This window comes from Bidens hawaiensis, unplaced genomic scaffold, assembly GCF_021521415.1.
Source record: "Bidens hawaiensis isolate Kalapana, Puna unplaced genomic scaffold, B.hawaiensis_p1.1 tig00005588_1, whole genome shotgun sequence".
Classification (NCBI taxonomy): domain Eukaryota; kingdom Viridiplantae; phylum Streptophyta; class Magnoliopsida; order Asterales; family Asteraceae; genus Bidens; species Bidens hawaiensis.
Window position 1 is genome coordinate 1,483,006 of NW_027491362.1, and position 11,452 is coordinate 1,494,457.

An 11,452-nucleotide genomic window follows, 5' to 3' on the forward strand; every position below is an offset into this window, starting at 1 on the left:
AACGCCATTTTAACCACTGTATTACCATTTTAATTCAAACACATGTGAATTAAGATGAAAGAAAAAGGCAAGTTTGCATTTTGATTTATTAGAGAAAAAATTTACAAGCAATTAGAACATGATCAATTTTGAGTCGTTAACCAGCAATCTGTTGAAAAATCATTTAAGTATTAAAGGAACCAAACCATTTTCAAAAAGGTTTTCACCGTTAACAAAATGAAACTTTTAACAGAACCTAAAACGATCAACACAATTTAGAAGAACCAGATCCGTCAATTTTTAATTCGATGCAGAACTATTACTATTATTTCATGGAAAGAAACACATAACTCAAATGGCGAAATTTGAACAACGCATTTAAGAGGATATGTACAAAGAAGGCAATTCAAGTTTTATCTTAGGATATCTTTGAGTCTGTACAAAGAAAGCAGTTTAATTTGGCATTAGCTTGGAAGACTAGGCAATATAGTCAACGTTGATTCAACATTTTGATCGTCCCTAAAAGTACATAAGACGTCACACGGTTCTTACGCCAGGTTAAAAACATCTACAAGTGAAACCAGTTCAATGTAATGTCATGATATCACAAGTTACACAGAAGGGCTGTCAAAACAATCATGCACCATTTGTTTGTTACAAAATGTATTCTTGACAATTAAAGCTTAAAAAATCACAACCAACAAATACCAATTTATGGTTCACTTGACATAACAAAACTTGAAACACCAAAACTAAACAAATCTTTCTGAGCTTACATTATAAAATTATCAATTAACACCCCTCAGCTTACTTCTCAGACGAGTTAGGGCCCCTCTTCTTTCCAAAACCAACAACTGCATTAACAAAAGAATAAAAATTAACTTATTTCGTAATTATTGATGTGTATATGTAATAAAAGTTAACGGGAGTAACTAACCGGCGGTGACGAAACGCCTGTTGTACTGAATGCGTTTGTGAGCGCGTCCACGTGGCTGTTTCTTCTTGTCTTGCTTAGCAACCTTTGGTGTTTGTTAAAAATTAACGAGCCATGAACCTTTCCTGTTTTAACACAACACAGATAGCACAAATTTAACAAAAGGAACATGAATGAAATGATAGACCAGAAGCTTACCCATGATGAGATTGTGATTGTTTAGCTTTGGCTAGTCTGCTGCGTTCGGCTGGAGGATGTAGCGAGACGGTTTTTAATTTTAATTTAGGGTTAGGGTACATATTGGAGATGAATACATCTTTTGGGCCGCATTGGGCATCTTTGAGGACTTTGCTTAGTTAGTAGTTGTTTAACGGATTTCAAGAAAATTCACAGATGGGCCCAATTATCATTCACTCATTTAGAGGTGCACAAACCGTGAATTTTAAAGCTAACTAGTTAATCTGGAAAAATATCGGATATTGGTCAAGGACTGATATTTGATATATCGGTTATCGAGTGAGATATCGGTGGGATATTAGTAATTTTAATATCATGTAAAATTCATATATATAGCAATTTAACACTAATAATTCATTATAGTCTTCTACCATTAACAAATTAACCTTTTGCAAATTGCATAACACTAACAATCATAGCAAGTAAGAATAAGACTTAAAACACTAACATTAAACACTAAAAGTTGATAATTAAGACTTAAAACATTGATATCGGGAATATCGGTGGTATATCGCCCAAATATCATACCAATATCGATCAATATTATATGATCGATATTATCGGTACCGATATTCTGACCTATATTTCGCCAAGGGACAATAACCAATATATCGGCGATACCGACTACATAGTTTTTAAGAACTGGAACTGGGTAGGAACCGGTTCCGGGTATGGTTATCAAAATTCAAAACCGGGTTAGATAAGAACTAGTTCTAGGTATAGTCGGGTATTTGACCGGGTTTTCCGGGATTCGGGTAGGGTCGGTCGGGTTTTGACCAGGTATTTCCGGTTCCAGCAGGTCCGGGTCGGTTCCAGTTCCGAGTACGGCTCCGAAGAGAAATTAAATACCTGGTTGTACCTGCATGTAGGGTACTGGTAGAACCCGGTTTCGAATCAAGTACACCGGTCGGGTCCGGTACATGGTCTTTCGTACCACTATGCCATATATGTCAAAACTGAAATAGTGAAATCTGACCCGGACCAAAGTCGCCAGGCAGAATTGATCTTGTAGATCTTCCACATTGTCGGTGGCACATTTGTAACTAATACAAAAGTGAAAATATAGACATCCATGTATTTTTAATTGATACGTTAAAATCAGCATGTATAATATTATATTTCTAATGCATAAAATACTACAAATCAGAAAAACGAAGTAAAAGTTGTATTTTTTAAGAGAGATGCTCAATAACTTCTTATAGAAATAGAAACTATATACTAAAAATGTTTTTATTATTTTTAATTTATATACAAAGTATAAAGCAATTTGAGATTACGTATTAATAATGGTGTTGGAATAGAGATCCAGCTGAATCGAGGGAAATAGAGGAATTAAGGATGTTATATAGTGATTGTCAGCATGTCCGACTATTTGTGGGTTTGTTGAGACTTGGATGGTGCTAGGGAGTTTAAAGAGGATATGGGGAGCTTACAAGAGGTAATTGGTAATTCTATACATGATTTTGTCCCTAGGAAGGTCAGAATTTTAGCTTAGAGGGCGGAGATGGAAATGATACTGGTGTTGGTCGAACTGGAAAATAAAGGAATGTGACACTTGAGACGATTCGTGCTGGGTATGTGGGGAGGTCCAGGAAACGGCGGAATATTTAATGGTGTCTTGTAGTTTTGATCAAGCCATTTGGCATGGCATTGCGAATTGGTGTAAGGTGCCAGCATTTTTTCGCTTTTTCTATCGAGTCGTTCTTGAACTACACAAAATCGGGTACCCACGAGGAAAGCAAAAGTTTTTATGCGGTTTGTCTAACCATGACGTGGTGCCTTTGGAATACACGAAATGAGGCGATATTTGTTAGAAAACCAGCTTAGATTAGTAGCGTATTGGGTGAAATTAAAGCTTTGAGTTATTTGTCGAATTGCAATAGGTCCAAACCATGAGAGTTGGGGAATCTTTGATTTTGTTACGCTGTTGGTGGTTTTGGGTTGTTTTAGTTTGGTGGTTCAATGAAGGATTTGGGACAAAAACCCGCATGTTATCAGAGGTAATCACCATCCCTCGTAAAGAAATTGACGGTCGACGAAAAAAGCACGGGTCACCCAGTCAAAGCCTAGAACACGACTACATCCGCCTTTACCAATCGAGAGACACAATGAATCGTCGGCGACGAACATTACAGGGACGATAAACATAACCGCATTCTTCCTTTCAAAACCTAGAGCACCAAGGAAATATGGATTAGGTGGAAGCGACATCACAATCACCGTTGCGCCACCACAATAATGGCAAGTAAATAAGAAAATAATAACCGAAGTTAAAAATTATGCAAACGAAGCAGCAACTTTTATTTATTTTAGAATTTTGGTTTTTAATCTGAAAATTTAATCAAGTCGCAATTTGATGCTGGTCTATAGGAACCTACAGTAACACTGCGTTCTCGAGTTTTTAATTAAAAGAACGGAAAGTATAAGATTGGATAGGATGAGAGAAGAAAAGAAAATACATGCATATAATGCATTCTCAAGTTTAATATAAAATGAAAGAAAGGGGAAGAAAAGAAATGGTTAATTACATTCTTTAGTTTAAATAAAAGGAAAGGAAAAGAAAAAAATGTGTAGTTTTACAAATATAGCCTTTTTAAAACAATTATTAGATGTAGATTGAATAGTAAAGTGATAATTTTAAATATTTATCATTTCCTTCCTTTCCAAATCATGCCAAATTGACAAGAAAACTTTGAGACTTAAAACACCCAAGTTTTCCTATCATTTTCTATCATTTCTTTTATAAAAAAACTCAAGAACGAAGATTCAAATTAAAATCTTATCATTTTCTTTCTTATCACGTAAAAAAAAAAACTGTAAATGTATGGCATAAGATAACTTGATTCACCCACTCTTACGCCTCACACTCTCTAATAATGGCGTCTTCTCTGCTTAAACTTAAGCTCATTACCATCACAATTCTCCTCACAACCTTCTGCTTCCCCGAAGCAACCGCCAATTCGCCTTCAACGTCACCGTTCGCTCAGAGGCCAATCATCGAGTCGGTTCTCGTGAACCTAGGGTTTCACGAACTTGCAAGGGCTGTTCCATCGCTCTACGATAACCCTGCGTTCACTGCATGGAGCGGTCCGATTACTCTCTTCCTTCCAACCGAGTCATCTTCTTCATGCTCTCCTGTTCGCCTTCTTCGCGAGCATACCATTCCAGGTCTGTACTCTCACGGTTACCTTCGGAAGGCAGCTTCCGATTCGAAGATCGAAACGATAGATCATGGCCGGTGTATCACGGTAACATCATCTACCGATCATGTTGATAACTACTCGAGGAAGATATTTATCCAAGGCGTGGAGATCACGCGTCCGGATATGTTTAACAACGCTCTCGTCATTGTTCACGGCCTTGAAGGTTGCGTTGCTCCGCTTTCACTGTACTCGTGCAACGCGGAGCTAATGACGCGGCCACTCTCGCTTCAGGATCCGAAGCATGTTATGCGGCTTATGCTGAAAGACGCTACGCTGAGACTACGCAACAGTGGATTCGGCGTCCTGGCCCTCCCGATGAGGTCGAAATTACTCAAAGATCTTTTGAATTTGCAAAACATGACGGTGTTTGCGGTCGATGACGAGTCTATCTTCTCCGGCTCGCATTCGTACGTGGACAACTTAAGGCATCACATAATTCCGAACCGGCTACTTGATATATCTGACCTTGAGAAGATCTCGCCGCGAACGGTACCCCCTACGCTGGAAGCAGGCCAGTCGCTAATGGTTACACTTAGAGGCGAAGAAGAATTGAGGATCAATTACGTCGAAATTGAGCTCCCTGATTTCACGTGCAACCTGAAGATCGTTGTTCACAGCATTGGCCTCCCGTTTCCATACCTCCATCCTTCTGCTGTTGAGACCGGTTGAATCTGCGCATTAATAAAATGTAATAGCCAAAATAGCTTAACTGTCACTGAAACAAACAGATTACATATTGAATGAAGCTTCACCTTTGTTATTATTTGATTCTCTGTTTCCATTTCATTTTTATATATACAACATTATTGTAGCAGTTACGTAAGTCAATAGACTTGATAGTTAATACTTGTGTCATATTCAACACATATAAGTGTGATCACAACGCGTAAACGATCTTGCCACTGCTGGCTATATGTAGTTCTTCACGATGGGAGTCCAAGTCGTGTAGATCAAGGGAGATCGATATTGATGTCAGTCCATATTATTATGTTATTTTACCACTTTGAACTATTATTATAAACCCTTATCAGACACTATGTAAAATCATGAGAAATACCCCCAGGTCAAAAAGCAAATTAAAAAATGAGTACATACATGGCTGTGTAACCAAGCACAGAGAGGACATAGCAGATTACAACTTTTACCAAAACTAAAAACATTGCAATTATTTTGGGACATCACGAGCATAACGATTAACAAAATCCATGTATTGATTACCTTGACAGATTTACATGTGCTATTTTTCATATTCGAGAGGGCTTCCATAACGATGAGGAAAAGGATAGTGGAAAGCCGGTCGCCTTGTCTGAATCCCTTGGAATTGAAATTCTAAAGAGAGACCCGTTAACAAGCACAGAGGACCGAGAGAAGAAAGAATACCATAAACCCAAAACGCACCCAATCCAACCAAACCCAACTTTCCACACTCATATAGATTGAGATAGGTTGGTAAAAGATTTACTGAAAGCACGTCTCCGTCTCACTGATCACCGTCAGTAATGGACTATATATAATTAATACCAAACCATTTTAGCTTTTAGGGATACAATATTAAGTATTATGTAACAGTATGATAGAATTATATTCGAACTATCTATGAATTCTGATATACCCTCGTTGTCAAAATGAGAGGAGAATGAATGCTAAGACTAGAGCAGAAGTCTTCAAAAGGAACACGCGGTAAGCCTCAGTGAAGAAGTCGGCCATCTGGTATTTGGAAGGTACGTGCAAAACTCATACCTGACCAAGTTGGATTTAAGAAGATTCACTAAAAATAAGCCGCACGTTTCATTGGTTATGACTATCTGTAATTACATAATACACTATTTTAAGGATTATGAAGCAATATTTAATATAAAAATATGATATATCTTTATGTGACAATATGATAGAATTACATTTGTATATAAATCTTTAGTACATTAACTGATTAACATGATGTAGGGGTGTTCATCATGTTGGTTTTGAGGGATTCGAAATTGAAACCTGAATAACCTAATTGAATTTGAAAATTCGAAATCGGGTTGTCTAAAGAACAAAAATTATGAGAGAAATAAATAAAAGTAATATAGCATACCTTTTATAAAAACTATATACTTAGAATTCGGATAATCATGCTGGCTTGGTTCAAAATTCACACAATCGAGTTCCGTTAAAAAATTCGATTTGTGTAAGGACCCAATTTGGGCATTCAAAACCTGAATCTGAATTCGTTATTCGGATTCTGTTCAAATGGACATTCTTGTTTTTCCAGATTCAAATAATGATTAAAGAATGCATCTTATAACCTAATGTAAATAAACATTATGTCGCACCCAAAAAGTTTTTAGGTCCAATTCTTAAAAAAAAAAAATACATTCAATCCGATCAAACATAGTATTACATGTTCAAGAACAATATGCCTTGATCACAAAGTACATATGTCATTAAAAAAAAATCTTTATCAGCAAAATATCATCCTCAAATCTCAACATCAAAAGCACCGTATACATACCAAACTGAATTAAAGTATAAAAAAAAGAAGTCAAACCCTCCCATAAATATTTTTTAAGCATGAGAAAAAGAATTGGCATGCTCAATCCAAAATTAGTTCACTAATTTCATTGGTTATCATTGCATATGAATAATTTGAAGAAAAGAATAATAATTTTTAAAAACATTATGAAAGAAAATCTTGTTCGTCTTGCAAAAACTCTTTCCTTAGTTTGCTAGAAAAGAGCTTACACGCGTCCATACTGAGATCAATTGCAGCTGCAAGCGCGATAAAAAGTGCAGCATCAGCCATACATGTAACATGTTGCACACCGACCTGCACCATAGGTTTACTTGCTTTCCCCTCACCTTCAACACTTGAACTCATCACAAACCCTTTGATGTTCGACAATGGGCTAGCTCTCGAATCTTTTAATGTTTCATCAATGCAAAATTTGCCACCTTTTTTTATATTCATTGTGCCTTGAGAAATGGGAACCCCGCTTGTCATACCAGAATTAGTGACAAGTTCAAATTTATAACCTAACCCATCTATCGGTCCCCTTTCACGCCAAGCTTCTAGGCGGCCCCACGGCTTCCAGTTACTGATTGAGACGCCATGGGGTCGCAGTATAAGCCAAGCACCAGGGTTTGACCGTGAAACACGATCAGAGCCTTGACAAGGTACAAAGGGAGTAATCATAGAGGCGGCAGCTATAGAGGAACCCGAGAGATCATGGACCACGAGCATCCACCCTTTTCTTTCCCTCCCGGGTTTTTCTTTTCCACTTGAAAACGGTGTCATCCATCCTCTGTTGATATTGTTCATGGTGAAATCTGATGGAAGAGAACTGAAAAATTGATGGAATATTAGAAATTAGAATCCTAAAATTAAGTCATTATAGTTGTAGTTTAAATTAAAACCACTTGAGTCATGATTAATATGATAAGTCAAAGTCAAATGATAAATGCACAAAAGTCAAACAAGAACAATTAATAGATGGTGGTTAATCGACCAAAGAGCATTGAACTGACACCAGAATCCGGAGCACATGGAAAAGAATCAAGCTGGTTGTTGTCTTTCACAATTGGAATTATTTTTTGTTAATAAAAAACATCAATTATTAAGTTTTATCAATAATAAATAAATATAAAGAGTATTTTAACGAAAGTAACATGGATCAAAATCAACATCACAAGACTCATGTAGCAATCATTAGGAATAAGCAAGCACTATGTGAAGAAAACAATTTGGGAGGGTTATAATGTCACAAAACTCATAAAGCATACGAGGAATCACAAAAAAACATTATTATTGGCAAAAGAGAACAACCAAGGATTTGATGATCATTTTCAACAAAATATAATATTTATAGATGCGGTATATGCTTAGATGAGATTATTTGACACATTGGTATTTTCGTAACTAATGATAATGCATAGCTTAATACAAGTAAACACTTGTGCATTCACAATACATGAATGTGGTAATTTATAACGTAAAAACATATTGTATTCACTAAATATGGTATATTCACCGGTGATTATAAGTAAACACCGATGAACACATTATGATATTACCTAATAAAGTAATATGATCCAATTTAGATATAGAATTGCAAAAACGCATAAACGATTATTTAATCGTTAACCTCTGTTCATGTACTAAAGATATACTTAAAACTATTTATGTATTAACCATGCACAATATTATATCTTACATAATTATTGGTATCAACAAATTAGTACGAAGATGCAATGAGAGGTTGAAGAGAGTAAACATTACATTATCTTAAAAGGAAAGCAAGCAATGTAGGACATGGAATAAAGTTTGTGTACGTATCTATTATTCAAAACAACTGGATACCTTTTATTTCGTATGAATTTTGAATCTACATGCACCTATTATTATTATTATTATTTTTACATATTTACTTATAATAATGTATTTATTCTGAAACAAACAGAGTTTAATCTTCAGAACGGTGGATCATGTTTTTTATTTTATTTAAAAAACATATTAATTAACTTTATCAACAAATTCCTACCACATTTGTTAAATAAAAAAATTCAAAAAAAAAATAAAAATAAAAATAAACAGTTAATTAAAAAAAACATGGACCACCTTCATCACCCCCATGTCCCATGATGAACTAAAACTGAACCCAGTACAGCTAATACGACGTACAAGTCACAACATCATTACGTACAAGTAACCAATGCACAATAATAAAATAAAAAAAACTAACCGCGATCTGGAGTTCCGATCAGCGCTAAACTTGCAACTAAAAACCGGCTGTCGAATATTCCCCTGAATATTAAACACCACGGGACTACACTCCGGTTCACCCCCAAACTGAAACAAAAACCTCGGATCCGGTTCAGACCGGACCTTCAAATGCAAAACCGCCACCGGCTTATTACTATTATTACAATTATTATTATTATCGACGTCACTCCCAAGTTTCATCCAACCGTTCTGAAACACAATGGGTTTAGTAACCGACCCGTCAAGGTTAACCACCACCTGGACCCGACCCAAGGCTTTCCCGCCATTAGACACGCAGCTCTGGCCCATCCGGCCGGTGTAAACCGAGACGGTTAAGAGGACCGGTTTGCCTTGGAGGCGGCGGAGGGTGGTGGGGTCCAGGTGGAAGTTGACGGCGGCGGAGGTGGTGGTGGTGGTGTCTGGTGGTGAGGTGGTGGAGGAGAGTGGGATGAATTGGGTTTGTGGCGGGAAGTGTTTGATGCGGAGCTTGCAGTAGCATGGGGTGGTGGTGGAGTGGATGCCGGTGGTGGAGGTGATGGGTTTGGTGGTGGGTGGGAGTTTGAGTGAGAATGATTCGATTATTACCCGGACGAATGGACATGGATCCATTGGTGTGTGTGTGTTATGTGAATTGTGATAGATGAGTTTGGTTTGATGAAATGGTTTTATATTGTGGATATATATTTGTGTATTTGACAGCTATTTTTGTGGGGTCTTTTTTGGTTGTTTACTGGATTAGGTGTTTTTGTTTTAAATTTCATGATTGTTGTGCGCTTGGGATCTACACAATAGTCCAATCCAATTTGGTAGTCTAGCCGTTTTTTTAATTTATGTAACATGCTTAACTATTTTTTTCATACTAAAAAACAAAACAAAACAACTTATTTAGTTACCTTACAAAGAAATTACTACTTACTATCATAGTGAGACGATGCATTATAATACTATAATAATAATTTCTCTATGTTTTTTTATACTTAGACAACGTTTGATATGTAGGAATGAGAGACGGCATGAACTATTGCGAGTGTGCAAGGTTGTTATATGACGTAAAACCTGATTTTTTACTCACTTTAATGCATTTTCAAACCCTTTTGGTTGGTCATGTTGATGATATCAAACTATTTTAATAATCAAGATTTACTAAAGAGAAACTAAGACTAAAAAGTTACAAAGGAGTCGTGTATTACCGCATCGCTTGCTGTATCATGAAAAATAAGTAGACGTGTATAAGCTAGTGGGTTGCCTTTGATTTACATGTTGCCAGGGGCGTAGCCACTAATACCATAGGGGTGTTCCCCGTCCCCTATGAATTTTTTTCTTTTTGTGTTAATATATCGAAAAATTCTCGACCGACCCCTGTAAACTTTTGGCACCGACCCCTGTGAAACTTTGAAGCCGTACCCTGTATAATTTCGAGACGACCCCATGAGATTTTGAGACTAACCCTAACAAAAAATACAATGACAATTTTATAAATATAATTATATAAACGTTATATAAACAATTTTTTTTATTAAATTTGAATTTAATGTTAACAAGTCTATTAGTCCAATATTCAATCCAATTTTTAAGCCCAAACCCAATTCAAACCCTACTTAATTTTTAGTCCAAAACCCAAATCCCATTCTAACTTCTAAAATTTATTTTTTTGACCGCCTCTACTGCCTTTGACTTCGTCCTTTCGATGGATGATGACTACATTAACATACTAACGCCAAGAAAAAAAATAAACATGAAAAATCGCCAATATTATGAGTACGGTTGCTTCAATGCGGTTCTAGATTTGCAAATCCAAGAGTTTGGGGATCGTTTTAACGAGGTAACATCCGACTTACTTGTTTCGTTGAGTTGTTTGACTCCTTGTGATAATTTTCGGGCATTTTCTATTCCAAAAATATTATGATTAGTCGAGTTGTACCCAAATGATTTTGATGAAAGTGATAAAAGAAGACTCCCGGTTGAACTCGCGACATATATCGATAATTTGAAAGGAGATAAACGAATTAAAAACTAGAATGGTTTAGCAAGTCTTGTTCAATTGATGGTTCAAACAAAGAAACACCATTCCTTTGCATTGGTGTATCGTTTATTAAAGTTGGCTCTCGTATTACCCGTCGCAACCACAACCGTTGAAAGATCATTTTCGACAATGAAGTGTGTGAAGTCCGATTTGCGTAATCGATTGGGTTATGAAAATTTAAGCGACAGTAGTTGTTACATTGAGAAAGACTTGCTTGTCAATGTTAAAGTAGATAATGTAATTGTTAGTTTTCAAAAAATGAAAACTCGTAGAGAACAACTTTAATATATTTGTTTTCTAATATTTTGTTTGGTAATCTTTTTTTTTTATATATA

At 36.2% G+C, this 11,452-nt stretch overlaps 2 protein-coding genes and 1 long non-coding RNA gene across 3 annotated transcripts; 1 reads left to right on the forward strand and 2 right to left on the reverse strand.

The window, feature by feature from the left end:
• Positions 1-671: 671 nt before the first annotated feature.
• On the reverse strand, positions 672-1,010 carry LOC143630197 (uncharacterized). Its single transcript, XR_013153124.1, has 2 exons — positions 917-1,010; positions 672-833 (listed from the first exon to the last, which is right to left on the reverse strand). It is a non-coding gene; the product is annotated as an uncharacterized LOC143630197 (long non-coding RNA).
• Positions 1,011-4,015: 3,005 nt separating this feature from the next.
• Positions 4,016-5,173, forward strand: LOC143630198 (fasciclin-like arabinogalactan protein 21). The gene has a single exon (XM_077099271.1). It carries the CDS (start codon positions 4,027-4,029, stop codon positions 5,020-5,022), a length of 996 nt encoding a protein of 331 aa, XP_076955386.1. The 5' UTR covers positions 4,016-4,026; the 3' UTR covers positions 5,023-5,173.
• Positions 5,174-6,522: 1,349 nt separating this feature from the next.
• LOC143630199 (uncharacterized) lies at positions 6,523-9,904 on the reverse strand. The gene is made up of 2 exons (XM_077099272.1): positions 9,075-9,904; positions 6,523-7,676 (listed from the first exon to the last, which is right to left on the reverse strand). Exons 1-2 carry the CDS (start codon positions 9,701-9,703, stop codon positions 7,013-7,015), a joined length of 1,293 nt encoding a protein of 430 aa, XP_076955387.1. The 5' UTR covers positions 9,704-9,904; the 3' UTR covers positions 6,523-7,012.
• Positions 9,905-11,452: the final 1,548 nt, after the last annotated feature.